Genomic DNA, 15,638 nt, shown 5'->3' on the forward strand with positions numbered 1-15,638 from the left:
TAAAATAAGAAGAGTAAATATTGTGTAGGCTAATATAACATTACAGTAAGCCAATGTGGTCTGCCATGATGCCAGTTGGGAAGAGCAGCGCTAGTCCTTTAAAAATAATTTTTGCATATTTATTCAAAAGAATTTACCGGTATATCTCGCACGATCCAGCGTACTCGGTGTGTAACAATTATACATACATAAAAACATATTAAAAATATAAATACAAGCTCTAGATATGAAATAAAAAACACTATAACAGAGTGACCGTTTCCCCCTTTTTGTGTGTGCTGGACCAGGCTAGAGGCCTGGTCCACCTTAAATCCTGCAGAGGGAGAGAGTTCTGTGGGCAGGACCCTGTGGGGCAGGGGATAGTCTGGAGAGCAGGACCAGCTGGGAAGCATAAAAGCGTAGGCACTGCTGTGTTGAGAAGGGAGGCAGCTCCTGTAAAGTGCTCTGTCCAAACCAGAAGGGAAAGCGAGTACACTAACCAGAAGCAAGGCAATCTACAGCCCCTGCGTGTGTAAGTGAATACTGCTAAGGTAGGCAGTTCACTGTTCAAGAGTTGCATTTGCTAAAATAATTTTTTATCTGCATTAAGAAAGGCTGGAGCCAGTGTGGATTTCTGTCTCCAGCCAGGGAAACACCGCTCTGTTTCCCCACATATGGCGTCAGGTCAGAGACTTTTTTTTTCAAAAGCTTGGCACAGATAAAATCCCCAAGTCTCCAAGGGAGTACTGTGAAGCTGAAGTTTGTGGTGTGGCCTGCCAGAGAAGTTGGAGGCAAAGAAGAGCTTCAGGGAACACACCCAAGCAGGCAGCCAGTATGTGTGTGGCTCTGGGAGCACACTGAAGACAGGCAGGCTGCATGAAGAAAGTTTGTCTAGCCTTGCCTAAGGAAGTGGGGCTAGGACAGAAGAAAAGCAGTGTTCTTAAAACTGTGTACAAGAGCACTGGAAGACAGAGGGCTTGTGGGCTCAGAGGAGCACAGGGAGAAAAAAAAAAACACAAAACAAAACCTGAAAACTGCCTTTAAACTAATAGGGGTCTGAGGGGCCTGCAGGCAGCATAGGTTTTACTTTGCAGGCAGGGGAGAAGCCCAGTCGGGAGTTAGAAATGTTATATTCAGTATAGTCAGTGCTGGTGAGGCAAGGTTTGTTGGTTTTTTTTTTAACTTTTATTTTTACTTTTAAAGAAAAAAAAAAAAAGAGAGAGAGGAATAAAAGGCTGTTGTGCACTGAGGCGGGAGCAGGGCATGGCCCAAAATGAAAATGAAACTGCTAGCAAGTGCAGAAGCCAGAGAGCTTAAAGGCCTGGCAGTACTACCAAAAACCCTGTGTTGGATCCAGTGGGTGAACTGCAGAGCAGGTAAAAGAAGAAAGTGAAGCCAGAGAGCTCAAAAGAACTGGATGAGAGGGAGAATCTGAGACTGGAGGTGTGGTAAATGGAAAGGCCAGCCACCTCAGTGGGGCCGGCAAAGCCACTCCCAGATGCCATAGATGCCCCGAGAAAGGACTAGAGCCAATAGCTAAAATAAAGAGGCGTTGGCCGCAGAGATGGACCAAGTGCTAAGTGAGAGGTGGCAGTGCGCTCTTGGGAAACCGAGAGGCAGTATTGAAAGGTCTGAGGAATGCAGCAGGAAAAAGCCTGAGTTGAGTGCTGCAGGGAGGCTGGAGATCAATGCCACAGGAGGTCCTGAGGAAGCCCCTTGTAGGGTGCCCAAACACTGAAAAGAGCCCTGGAGAATGCAACACAGACTTCCCAAAAGGGGGCAGTACCAAGTGGCCTGCGAGGGGCAATTATCGAGGAGCCTGAGAAAGGCACTGCCAAGGGGCCAATAGAGGAGGCTGTAGAGGCCATGGAGTCTCTAAGTGAAAGGGACTACAGAAAAGCCAATGCGTGGCAGCGACGAAGAGTCGGCAAAACCCACGAGGGAGTCACCAGAGGGAACTGGTCGTGACAGTGCAGAAGAGGCACAAGTCACCACAGAGATAAGTGAAGAATACTCACCGCAAGTCCCACAGCCAATCCAAGGAGTCCCACTAGGGTGGAAGTGGAACCCGGAGTTACAAAAGGATTCAGTTAAAGGATTGGGTGAGGGCCACAGAGGGTGCTACTAATAGTGTTGTCTGGGATAATCCTAAGAGGAGGGGATGGGTTTGACCCTAGTTTCCCTTGCCTAGCTGGTGGGAGACCAGATGAAGGGGAGTGAGGAGTGTGATATTTCCCTGGATGGGATTCCAGGGGGAGAGTAGTGACACTCGGACCAATGGGTCCAAGCTGAAGTGGGTGTGGGGGGGGGGTGTTATGTAACTGAGTGCCCCTGTTTTCCGCCTTTTTGTGTGTGCTGGACCAGGCTAGATCTCTGTGGTCGGGACCCTGCGGGGTAGAGAAGAGTCCAGGGGGCAGGACCAGCTGGGGAGAATAAGAATGTAGGCTGTATTCAGAAGGCCCCCTATATCTCCAGGAAGAAGACAGCTCCTGTGAAGCGCTCTGCTCAAACCAGAAGGGAGTATACACTGACCAGAAGCAAGGCAGCTTTCAGCCCCTGTGTATGTAAGTGAATACTGCTAAAGTAGACAATCTACTGTTCAAGAGTTGTGTTTGCTAAAATACATTTTATCATCTGCATGAAGAGTGGCTGGAGACAGAAAGCCACACTGACTCCAGCCTTGGAGACACCGCTCAGTCTCCCACAAACACAAACATTTTAAGCACAGATAAGAACATCCTTCTATTCACAACCATTAACCTCAATAACGTATGTTAACCACTGAAACTTATACCACATTGTTACGTTAATACAGCAGTCTGCTACTCTTTCAAAAGAAAGTTTGCACATTTCTCTTGTTCAAACACACTGGCTTGCTTAAAGAAATGGACTTTCATCTACTTCCTAAATGACAGGAAGCATTCAATCGCCCTTATCTCATCCGGAAACTCATTCCAACATTGACGGCTTGCTACAAAGAATGTCCTTTCATGGGTTTCCTCCAGCCGATCCTTTTGAATAGATGGTACCTCAAGAAGGTTACGCCAGATGGATCTTAAAGCTCTAAATATTTAAACATCTTTAACCAAGAGCTAACACACACTGAAGTGTCATGACTCAGAGTTTGATGAATTAAGATCATAATCTTAAAACTAATTCTCCAAAATATATATAGACAGCCGGTTTAGCAAGTGCAACACAGGTGTGATATGATCGAATTTCTCAGTTCCTGTAATCAGTTTGCACAGCCTACAGGCCTTTCGGGACTCTCACGGGTAAACCAACATAAAGTGAATTATAATAATCGAGTTTTCACAACGTCAAGCAGGCAAAACTGAAAGGAAATCATCAGTACCCAAATATGGATTCAGCCTTCATAGAATGCCAAGTTTATGAAAGGCACCTTTAGTAACTGCCTTTATTTAGAGTTGAAGTGATAAGGTTCTTATGCTTGAACATAATTTAAGGCATATTTTTTAAATAAATAAATAACAGGTGAAGTCTTAATTTTTGATGGTTTGCAATTTGTTTGTACAAGCTAACTTTCCAGATGGATACTGCACCCCCAAAATTGAAATTGCCTAGATTCAGAGGCAGGATCTGACACTTTTTCACACACCTAAGACATAAACTGTCATCTGGGGTTGCATTCAACAAGTCACTGACAAAATCCTCTGGCTCTAGCTACTCGTATACGCCAGCAAACTTGTTTCACTTGTCATCTAAACCAAGCAAATTTGAAACCAGCTCTGTTCTTTACTGTTCATCACCTACCCCCATAAACTACCCAACTTCTTTACAGGCTGCATGGGTTCCAACATGGAAACCATCTAGATACTCCCATCCTTCAAATGTCAGCAAACACTGAGTCACAACAGTTTCATCTGGCAACCATCCACCATTTACCAGTATTTGAATCCAACACTTAACTTCTTTAACAGAAAAATCTCATCAATAAAATGGCTTAATGGGAGCTCCCTTGGTCAGCCAGCTCCGGGGACTATAGCACTTTTGGTGCTACACAACCAATTTTCATTCTAAATGGAAAAAAATATTGTAAAATAAATAAGGAAGAAAAACAGTTAAGCAATGTACTTATTTAATGAGGATATCAATCACACAACAAACCCACACACACCAACTGGTGTATTCCAGTACACACCACTGTAAACAACCAAAGAATAAACCGTGTACTAGTTATAAATTTAGTATAGCACATATGACGCCAAACAGCTTATGTCAGACCCTCTATAAAATGTCTGCCCGTGAATAGAGGGTCTGACATAAGCTGTTTGGTGTCATATGTGCTATACTAAATTTATAACTAGTACACGGTTTATTCTTTGCTTATTTAATGAGGGCCAGCAGCTTTTCCAAAACAAAAGACTGGTCCACATCTGTAATGTAAAGCATTGGTATTTATTTTATTTATTTATATTTTTTATATATAGACATTCGATCTGAGATATCACATTGGTTTACATTCAGGTACTGTAGGTATTTCCCTATTCCCAGAGGGCTTACAATCTAAGTTTTTGTACCTGAGGCAATGGAGGGTAAAATTGACTTACCCAAGGTCACAAGGAGTGACAGCAGGACTTGAACCCTGGTCTCCTGGTTTGTAGCCCATTGCTCTAACCACTAGGCTATTCCTCCTCCCTTATTATTATTATATTATATCAATAGTAGGTTGGATTTAAAACAAGTACAGTGAGCCAGTTTTCTCCCTGATTTTGATTTTATTACTAAGACCCAATGGGCATTTCATATTTCTATACTCATCCTACTTTGCTCTTTTCCCCAAGAATCTAAGAAGTAGTCTACTGTTTACAGCACCAGGCTGAAATCCAGGAAAGTCAGGGTTCAAATCCCACTGTAACGGTTGTCGTCCATGGACTGCCCCAGAAACAAGCAGCCTAGTGTCAGGAGAGTCAAATCCAGGCAGACCAGAAGGTAGGACCAAGCTCTATTTATTTATTTATTTACTTACAGTTTTTGTATACCGACATTCGTTTAGAAACCATCACATCAGTTTCCATAGAACAAAAAGTGGCCAACAGGGCTTTACATAGAAACTGAATAAAATAACTAGAGGGGGGGGGGGGGGGCGGGGGGGAAGGGGGTAAGGGCTTTACAATGAAAATATTAAAAGAACTGGAAAGGGGGGGTGGGTAGAGGGATAAGGAAACCAAGGTTATGCTGTACAATTAAATTCAAGGCAAAAACATAATTAAATGCAAATTTAGCTTATGTACAATAATAATACAATGGGGGGAGAGAGTTAAGAGGGGGGGTTTAAGTAGGGACCTGAAGGGCGAGGGGAGGGTGGGGGGGGGGAGAGCAGGTGAACGGGGGGGGGGAAAGGAGCAAAATTGTTCATCTGCTAGATGAACAATTTTGTTCATCTAGCAGATGAACAAAATTGTTCAGAGTAGTTAAATCACAAAAGCTCTAGCAATTGACTAATGAAACTGCCTCAGTATAACTACAAATCTATACAGGAAACAAATTAGCTGCCAGGAGGAAGTGAGGAGCACTGGGTTAGGAACATTGGAGAAACAGTCCAAAACAGCACATAGCGCCACCTGCAGGCCAGAGGAGAATACAGCAAAGGATCCTTACACCTGTCTCTCTAGGGTTGCCAGCTGGCTCCTGATTTTCAGGACAGGCTGATTCAGTCTTGGTTTTACCTCACTGCATGCAGAGACTGGTAGTTTTGCTTTTCTTAGGGAATTCCATAGGGAAATCAGAACTACAAGTCCCATGCGTTTTTGACAAAATAAATTTGTCAACGGATTACAGCTAGAATCTCTTTTATATGCATAAAGAAAAAACAACTCTATAAAAAGGTGATAGAGACCTATGATCACTACAGACCTGTTAGCCTGAATTCAGTGCCAGGAAAAATAGTGGAAAGTGTTCTAAGCATCAAAATCACAGAACAAATAGAAAGACATGGTTTAATGGAACAAAGTCAGCATGGCTTCACCCAAGGCAAGTCTTGCCTCACAAATCTGCTTCACTTTTTTGAAGGAGTTAATAAACATGTGGATAAAGGTGAACCGGTAGATGTAGTATACTCGGATTTTCAGAAGGCGTTTGACAGAGTTCCTCATGAGAAGCTTCTAGGAAAAGTAAAAAGTCATGGGATAGGTGGCGATGTCCTTTCATGGATTGCAAACTGGCTAAAAAACAGGAAACAGAGAGTAGGATTAAATGGACAATTTTCTCAGTGGAAGGGAGTGGGCAGTGGAGTGCCTCAGGGATCTATCTGTATTGGGACCCTTACTTTTCAATATATTTATAAATGATCTGGAAAGAAATACGACGAGTGAGGTAATCAAATTTGCAGATGAACAAAATTGTTCAGAGTAGTTAAATCACAAGCAGATTGTGATAAATTGCAGGAACACCTTGTGAGACTGGAAAATTGGGCATCAAAATGGCAGATGAAATTTAATGTGGACAAATGCAAGGTGATGCATATAGGGAAAAATAACCCATGCTATAGTTACACAATGTTAGGTTCCCTATTAGAAGCTACCACCCAAGAAAGAGATCTAGGCGTCATAGTAGACAACACGTTGAAATCGTCAGTTCAGTGTGCTGTGGCAGTCAAAAAAGCAAACAGAATGTTGGGAATTATTAGGAAGGGAATGGTGAATAAAACGGAAAATGTCATAATGCCTCTGTATCGCTCCATGGTGAGACCCCACCTTGAATACTGTGTACAATTCTGGTCGTCGCATCTCAAAAAAGATATAATTGCGATGGAGAAGGTACAGAGAAGGGCGACCAAAATGATAAGGGGAATGGAACAGCTCCCCTATGAGGAGAGACTAAAGAGGTTAGGACTTTTCAGCTTGGAGAAGAGACGGCTGAGGGGGGATATGACAGAGGTGTTTAAAATCATGAGAGGTCTAGAACGGGTAGATGTGAATCGGTTATTTAGTCTTTTGGATAATAGAAAGACTAGGGGGTACTCCATGAAGTTAGCATGGGGCACGTTTAAAACTAATCGGAGAAAGTTCTTCTTCACTCAACGCACAATTAAACTCTGGAATTTGTTACCAGAAGATGTTGTTAGTGCAGTTGGTGTAGCTGTGTTTAAAAAAGGATTGGATAAGTTCTTGGAGGAGAAGTCCATTACCTGCTATTAATTAAGTTGACTTAGAAAATAGCCACTGCTATTACTAGCAATGGTAACATGGAATAGACTTAGTTTTTGGGTACTTGCCTGGTTCTTATGACCTGGATTTTGGCCACTGTTGGAAATAGGATGCTGGGCTTGATGGACCCTTGGTCTGACCCAATATGACATGTTCTTAGTACAAAATATGGGTGGTCAACAAGTTTGTAACCACTTTTAAGTGAGAAATCACACACAGTCTGTGTATGAAGGTCTCAAATCTTTTTCCTTAAAGTTCTGTTGTTCTCATCATTCACATTTGCCCCTGTGTTATAAGACTGACTGAGATAAAAACCAGAACAGGATCAACCTGTCCTGAAAATCTAGAGCCAATTGGCAACCATATGCCTCTCCCATTGTTACTCCTTGTGACCTTAGGCCAGTCATTTCACCCTCTATTACCTCAGGTACCAACTAACAGGTCAATGCAATAACCCATGCACTGAAATTCAGCACAGAGTTTCTTAATGCACAAGTTAAATTTTGTTTAAACTCTCGATGCAGCAAGTTAATGCTATGCTAATGCATCAGGAGTTAAAACATGGGCGCAGATTGGAAAATGCACATTCAGCTCAGGCAGAACATTTTCATGTATGCAGCCTCCACAGAATGTCATTCAGCTACTTTGCTGTCAGGAGGTGATGCTGGGGGTGGGTCCTCAGAGAGCGAGACTGCGGTGGCTGCAAGGTCTCCTATGCCAACTCAGAATAAAGCCCGGCAGTGACATCGCTGAAATTAGGCTGGAGAGGAAAGGAGAGAGACGGCAGAAAGCAGTTGGCTCCCGCCCCTGCTGTGAAGTTCAAGGAGGCAGGGCTGTTCAGACCCGCAGGAACCTGGTAGCAGGAGCAGAACTGAAACCACCCATGGGCAGCAGCTATGACCTACCCTCCAACTTTCAGGCAGAAACTAGCCCGCACATCCAAAGAAATGTAAACCTTTTCCTTAAAAGAAAAACACCTGGAAGACCCGGGTTAGGCCAAGTGCACTTCTTTGCATTGGGGAGTACTGCTTAATGCTCTCATTTGAATGGGATTTTCATGGCAAGGGCGCTAAACAGTACCCTCCATTTTCAATGCACATTTTGTGCTCGTAAAACTCCTTGCTGCATCAGAAGTAATGTTTACGTGCACTAAATATGCATTCAAGTGGGGGTAAAACTGTGCATTCCACTAAACTCACCTTTCTGCATCGGCCTGTCAGAATGTAAAACCTTCTGAGGGACAAGGAAATAAAGACTGTACTGATTTGTAACTTGCCTTGAGCTTGGATTTGGAAAGGTGAGTAAATAAATCCAAAACCCAATCCAAGTGGGTGTGTTACTGGGTCACTCATTAACAGAAATACCTGTGCTCAGTATGATCTGGGTACACCACAGAAATTAGCTAGTATCATTACCATTTTTAATAAAGCACTAACGGCTGATATTGCCTTCGAGGAGATATTTTTAGATTCTGGGCCACAATTAAGAGTGCACACATTTAGCTTACAAAATACAAACTTTTAGATGAATTAGGAAAATAAAGTCAGTAGGGCTGGAAAGGAGCTAGAGAAACACATGCTCATACTGTGAGACAACATAGCCCTGCTGTTTTAAATTATAAAAGGCATTCCTCGGCCCAGCCAAGTCTGGGGATGCTGCAGAGGGAGTCTTCACAGAAGTTGGTGTGTGTGTGTGTGTCAGGGAGCGAGGAAAGGGGAGAGAGGGGTGAAGTCTCAAGTGCACATCAGCCACGTTGAGGGGCCAGACCCAGGGCGTATGTGTAAGAGGTTCCAGAGAGAGCTGCAATCTGTGGCCTTATTGTGACAGCTGGGCGAGACAGAACAAAAGGGGGTGGGAGAGGGAGAGAGCTAAAAAAAAAAAATTTAAAAAAATGGGTGAAAGCTCCCAGCAGGTGCAAATGAAGAGTCATGGACCGTGGAACCAGCTGAGATTGGCTCTGATTGAGCGAGGAGGCAGAAACTGCAAACAATAAAAAGTATCAAAGAAAACTTTACCAAGGTACACAAGACGCTCTTCCAACACTAACAGAAGTTAAACACACATGAGAGAGAAGAGCAAAAAAAAAAAAATGTAAGAAAGTCTGCACAATTTTTTTGCTTATATTTCTCTATTGCCCAATTTCCTAAAAACTCGAGTGATTTACAAGCCAAAACAATAAATCCAATAAATAAAACAAACTTAAAAGAACAGACAAACAACAGACACACATCTATTTGGCTTCATCTATCCAGTTATTTCATGCAAAGCCAAATAGGCTTGATCCCACCCACCCCCAAATTAAATTTTGCCTCCTGAAGGTAAATACTGTTTGAGGGGAGGAGGAGGAGGGTGGATTGATACCAAAGCAGCAGTTATCACAAAACCAAATACTCAGGAGAAAGTCAGCAAAAAATAGAAAATATTCATCAAAGCCTGAAAATTTTAAAAGAAAGATATTTGGCGTGCATAAGACACAGGTTATGGATCACAGGTTTCTTGCCCATAAGAACATAAGAAAATGCCATACTGGGTCAGACCAAGGGTCCATCAAGCCCAGCATCCTGTTTCCAACAGTGGCCAATCCAGGCCATAAGAACCTGGCAAGTACCCAAAAACTAAGTCTATTCCATGTTACCGTTGCTAGTAATAGCAGTGGCTATTTTCTAAGTCAACTTAATTAATAGCAGGTAATGGACTTCTCCTCCAAGAACTTATCCAATCCTTTTTTAAACCCAGCTACACTAACTGCACTAACCACATCCTCTGGCAACAAATTCCAGAGTTTAATTGTGCGTTGAGTAAAAAAGAACTTTCTCCGATTAGTTTTAAATGTTCAGGCTTGGGGTGCTTCCACTGCCTAATTACAGATATTCTGGATGACACCAGGAGCCACTCAGCACATCAGGAAAAGGAGGGTGAAGATCCTGCCAACCGTAATGGAACCAAGAGTATATTACAGGTCCAAGCTGGGAAAAGGCTCAGGGCTGGATTTAAGATTTTGGCACCCATAAACAGAGTGCCACAGTGGCACCTCTCTGAAGCTGTGCCAGCACATGCTCTATAACAAGGAGTAGCCTAGTAGCTACAGCAGCAGGGGAGCCACTCTCCTTGTGACTTTGAGCAAGTCACTTCACCTGCCATTACCTCAGGTAACAAGAAATTGTAAAACCTTCTGGGGACAGGGAAATACCTACAGTACCTAAATGTAATCCACTTTCAACATCATGAAAGGCAGAATATAAATTTAAAAAAATTAAGAAAGCAGAAGCAGGCTCCTATTTGGACTAGATATTTGGCACCTTATCCGGGCCTGCAAGGTCTCCAATCCGACATAAAAGCAGCTTATTCATTTTTCCCTCGACATGCAGGGCCCATTGAAAATGGGGGAATTTTTAACATAGGATGATTATTTGTATTCTATCAATTCATACATTTTTTTTTAGATGAATCAGGTTCAAGCAATTATAATTCAGCACTAACATTTTAAAATCCAATACAGTGCCGGCTTTCAGGCAGAGCGAGCAGGATGGTCGCCTGGGATGCCATGCAACAAGGGGCACTCACCGGCCAGGGACCAACACTGTTCCCCATGGAACATGCCTGCAAGGCCGAGGAGGATTTCATAAGCAACTGCACACGCCACTTCACAAGTCACGCAGACCCACACCCAGAAGGAGAATGGGAGGTCACCCATGTTGCCGTTTCTTCCTGTCAGTGCCAGCCCTGCAAGCAGCATGTTCATAACTCACAGACCAGCACTTCCTGTTGGTGGAGGCAAGAGGGAGATGCTGGCTGAAGAGGGGGAGGGGGAATGAAAAAAACAGAATAGAGATGCTGGTAATGGGGAAGGTTAAAAGGCAGGAAAGAGAATGCCAAGGTGGTTGCTGGGGGCAGGGCCAGTACTTCCACTAGGGCACACTATGCTGGAGCTGCTGCCAATAGGTAAGTTGAGGGGGGTGCATGACTGTGGGTTCACATAGGGTGCCAAATACTCTTGCATCACCCTGGCTGGGGGATGAGGGACTCCCATCTCCATCACTCATTTGTAGAGAAAGCTTGCATACATTCCCCCCCCCCCCCCAACTAATCCATACAAAGGAAAGGGAGATGGGGGAGGGCACGTCATCACCAATTTTTGCCCAAAGCATTATTTTCCCTAGAGCAGACCCTGATTCACTACAATTCATATCAAAGTACACAAAAAGTATGATTAGGAACTGCAGTTACTATACAGAGCATCCCCCCCCCCCCCCCCCCAAAAAAAAACATCAAGAGGATGTGTGCTTTTCTTCATATCTTTCTAAACAAAAACAGACTAACCACTCTTCCTGTCAACTTTACAGTGTGTTAATAAAAATCAAGGCAGCATTTTATGTCTGTGCCCAAGCCGGGCTAAAATTAGGCCAGAAATAAATATCCAAAGCAATAACATCTTGCTATTTAGCAATCCATCTGGTGTAAAAAAAAAAAAAAAACCAAAAAACCACACTCCTGAAAGACACTACAGACTTATCCAGGGCTTAGGAGAACAATTCTTAGCTACTCAGTTCCTCAAAATTTGGATAAATGGGTTGACTGTAACAGCTTCACTCAAATGGCTATTCTGTGGAAACCAACTCTGAAGTGCACAAGATAATAATGAATGGGTTTCTCCTGATGCAGCCTCGGATCTGCTTGGTTCATACAATTCAGCCAGACAGGGAATACAATTTATGAGCAAGTGCAGGTTTGTTTTTTTTTTTGGGGTTTTTTTTTTACATATATATCTGATCACCACTAACTTCCTCCTCCTTGCTTGAAAGAATGTAAGAAGAGTCTGCAGCCAGACAGAGCTGAGGCTGGCTTGCTGAAGCTACCGAGAGCTGGCACAGCCCTTCCCAGTATATGAGAGACTGAGAGGGGCAGCCGAGCATGGAACTACTACCACCTATTCCTACAGAGCAACCAGCCACAGGCAGCCCCGCAGAAATGCATAGAAGTAGGAGCCGACTTTTCAAAATGATTGGGGGAGGGGGGTACTAATGACCCCCTCCCTGATCACACTGAAGGAGTTTGCTCAAGCACCTACCGCACCAACGCGGGAGGGAGGGGGAGAACAGCCCGCCATGTGCCCGGGCTCAAGCAGGAGTCAAAGCGGAGGCTCCCTATCCCCGGTCCGGTGCCACTCCTCATTCTCGCCCTCCTTCCCCATGGGCAAGTCATTAAACATTATAAATACATTCAGTGTGTGATTTCCAGCACGGTTCTTGGGCTAGGGCTCCTCGCAGCTCCTACGGTTGTAAACATTAAAAATCGGAGTTGGAAGGAAAGAGGGCAGGCTGTGAGGGAACGTGCAACGCCTTAGGTGACTAGGACTTATCCACCGCAGCAAGTTTGTCTTCTTAGTTCTAACGACCACCAAAAGAAAGAAAGAAAGGAGAAAAAAAAGCGATCGGCCAGAAACTGAAAAACAAAAACCCCTTAACGAAGCTGGCCCGTCCTCCCCCCCGTCTTACCTGGTCCAGCGGGATGTGCAGGTGGTCGCTGAGCGGCTGCAGCAGCGCCGAGCCCGTGCTCCGGGGCGGGGGGACGCCCTCCACCATCCCCAGGCACTCAACGGCACCGCATCAGAGCCCGCCACGGAAATCTCCTCCTCCTCCCGACAACCCAAACCCATCCGCCACCGACGGAGCGCAGCCCAGGCTACAGCAGAAGCGGCGGCTGCAACAAACGGCACGTCCCGCCCCCTCCCCTCCTAACGCGGAGGGAGGCCTCCGCCCAGCGCCAGGCATCTTCCCGCCCCGCTCTGCCTGCAGGCTGCCAGGCCCCTTCAGGGGGAGATTGTGCGCATCCCCTGGGGACCTCCCCAGCTTATTCGGACGCTCGGGCTGCCTTCGGGCCTGAAGGTTTCGGCTGTGCGTCCTCCCTGGCAGCCGCCCGGCCAAACTTTTCCATCAGAAAACTTTGCTGGAGGGCAAGGAAGGGAGAGGGAGTTCGGGGCCTTCCCTCACCCCGAGGAAGGCTACGAACCAATCAGCCAGAGGCGGTAGTCGCCCTGGACTTTAGGGCTTGGAGTTTTGGTTTGGTTTTTTTTTTTACACATTCAGACACGTGCACAAATGATTTAGTGGGGTGACAATCTATATGCCAAGAACAAAGGTATCCCCTTATCCGTTTGATATATCGTTTGGGGCCCTCATCCATTTAAAGCGGTTCTCACGGATAAATGCTTGGCTTTTTGCAAAAGTGAAAATCAGTTTAAACCAATGGTGATTTTACTAGCCCCCCTCCCAGTCAGCAAACGGTGCAGGTCACAGATCGGCCAAGATCCAATGACCACCCAGGGTTCTTCCGGGGATGGGGGAGGCAGGTTTTGCAAGGTCTTGAGTTTTTTCCCCCTTCACGCTGGGCCTCTTCTGCATACCAGTCAGTAATACCAAAAAACTCTCTTTCCTCCAAAAACTGTACACTATATAGTCTTTATCAAAACTGGTGATAGGAAAAACAAAGGCCAACACAAGAACAGGGAATAGTGCTCTATAGCAAAAAAAAAAATCTGAAAACTCCAAAAGTACAGTTCAGACTCTTCCACATATTCTTTCCCACAAAGGTAAGCTCTTCTTGACAGATACTCTTCCATCCTGGAACGTCCCAGTGTCTTTTGGGTCTGTAGATCCTTTAAGTTCCTTTCTTTCTTCTTTTATATGAGCTTCTAGAACATTTGCCAAACACTCTGGATTTTCCCAGGTGACCATTCTCACTTAGGACTCCCAGGTACACTCATCCATGACTCAACAGAATTACTTTTTCTCTTGGGTCTCCTCATAATCTGCTACTTTCACAGGAATAAAGCTTCCAAACTCTCTGAAATCTAAGAACCCCCCCCCCCCTCCTTTAGGACTCCTTCCTGAAACCCTAAAGTTCTTCTCTTCTCCTTAGCCCTTCCCTTTGGAAGGATATGGGCCACCAAACCGATACCTGCTCCTTCAACCCTGTGTGAAGGTTGATTGTCAATTCCCCCTGTGTTGCACAGGAATTTTCTTAACTCTCAAATCTCTCGCAATGCGGAGTGGTACATCATATTAACACACCTCATTCCACCACCTTACACATAGGGGTTGGGGCTGATGGAGACCTCTTACTCAACTGGCAAGCAAACCTGTTGAGGCCACTGCTACCCTTCCACTAAGGGGCAACCACTGCTAATAAGGGTCAGAATTGGGCACCATGGGAGGAGTGACATTACCCACTCAGGATGGCTGCTTGAGCCTAAAGCTCCTTGCGGAAGCTGCCTAAAAAAGTATATTTCTTAGCGTCCAGTCAGATGAATTGAGAACAAGTGGATTATGCACCTCTCCCAGCAGATGGAGATGGAGCAAAGCTGACATCACAGTATATATACCCTTGAAGGGACATCAGCCCACCAGTGTTCTCTGTTTCCAGCACAGGGTGGCCGTGCATCTCCTTACTGGGGATTGCTTCAAATTTTAGAAGGAAAAGAATTAAATTTAATTTACCCTGCTCTCATGTGGTGATTCCAAATGGTCTCTCCCCGAGTTGATAATTCCTGAGATGATTTCTGAGGTCCCTCAGATGAGTGCCTCGGTCCAGTAGCTGACGTTTCAGTCAGCTTGAACTTAGCTGTTGAAAATGCTAAAAGGCAGCGGGTACAGGAAGCTGAGCGCGGCAGTGACTGTAGATAGACAGTCCCCCGCAGCCGGAGACCATCTCTGTTCTCAGCTGGGACGGGCTGAGCTCAGGTAAATCTTAAAACTGAAAAAAAAAATACTGAGAAGGAAGGTTTTCTGTAGGGCTTCCTCCTTCCTCCAGTCTCTGTGCTTGGCGCACTGATCCAACGGCATTCCCATTTCCAAGAGAGTTGGGGAACGTGGGCAGCTGGTGGGATGAGTGGCCCTTTGGCCTAGGCCCCATTCTCAGGCACCTTTTTTGTTTGCTGCTTGGTAGGCCGCAGTGGTGTTCACAAAAACCCTGCACATTAGGCTGCCCTCTTCAGTTCTGTCAGATTGTGCAAGTGCGTCCAATAGCAAGCTTAATTGGACATTTTGTTGGACGTCCAGTTGGTTGGGAGTGTCCATCTGTGCGCCTAATTTTGTTCTTGCTTATATCCGCACCCAAGTGGTGCAGTCTCGGCGCCCATTGCTTTTCAGGGTGGAGCACCTAAACCTTTTGAACCCCTAAATTCGGATGACTATATTTTGGGCACTTGGTGCTTGCTTCAGCAGTACGTATGCTAAATGGATGGCTGGAAGACTGCCCTGCTTCTAACGAATGTGCTTTTAAATCTCCGTACAGGTACTTGCCTTTCTTTTCTCTGCTCTGTAAGCCAGGATCCAGGGCTTGGATTGAGCTGTTTCCTGCACCCAGCCCTCCATTGGACCCTCTCCTCCTCCTCCACCTCGTGGCTGTTGACCCCTCCCCCAGCTGGAAGACTGCCCTGCTTCTAACGACTCCGCTTTTAAATCTCTGTGCTGGATGCTAAGACCCATATTG

General features: G+C 45.1%; 1 protein-coding gene across 4 annotated transcripts in view; it reads right to left on the reverse strand.

Annotated features, from left to right (window-relative positions):
• The window catches only part of MBOAT1 (membrane bound O-acyltransferase domain containing 1), a 286,231-nt gene that overhangs the window by 219,643 nt on the left and 50,950 nt on the right, over nucleotides 1-15,638 (reverse strand). For 2 of the 4 annotated variants that reach the window (XM_029590752.1, XM_029590749.1), the window contains exon 1: nucleotides 12,644-13,154. The exons of 1 other annotated variant lie outside the window; for it this stretch is intronic. In XM_029590752.1, the coding sequence (XP_029446612.1) occupies nucleotides 12,644-12,730 (87 nt within the window). In that variant the 5' untranslated portion in view covers nucleotides 12,731-13,154. Of the gene's footprint in view, nucleotides 1-12,643; nucleotides 13,157-15,638 lie in introns of those variants that run through there. One more of the 4 variants, XM_029590750.1, reaches the window with a different exon arrangement.

Source organism: Rhinatrema bivittatum, chromosome 2 (assembly GCF_901001135.1).
Source record: "Rhinatrema bivittatum chromosome 2, aRhiBiv1.1, whole genome shotgun sequence".
Lineage (NCBI taxonomy): Eukaryota > Metazoa > Chordata > Amphibia > Gymnophiona > Rhinatrematidae > Rhinatrema > Rhinatrema bivittatum.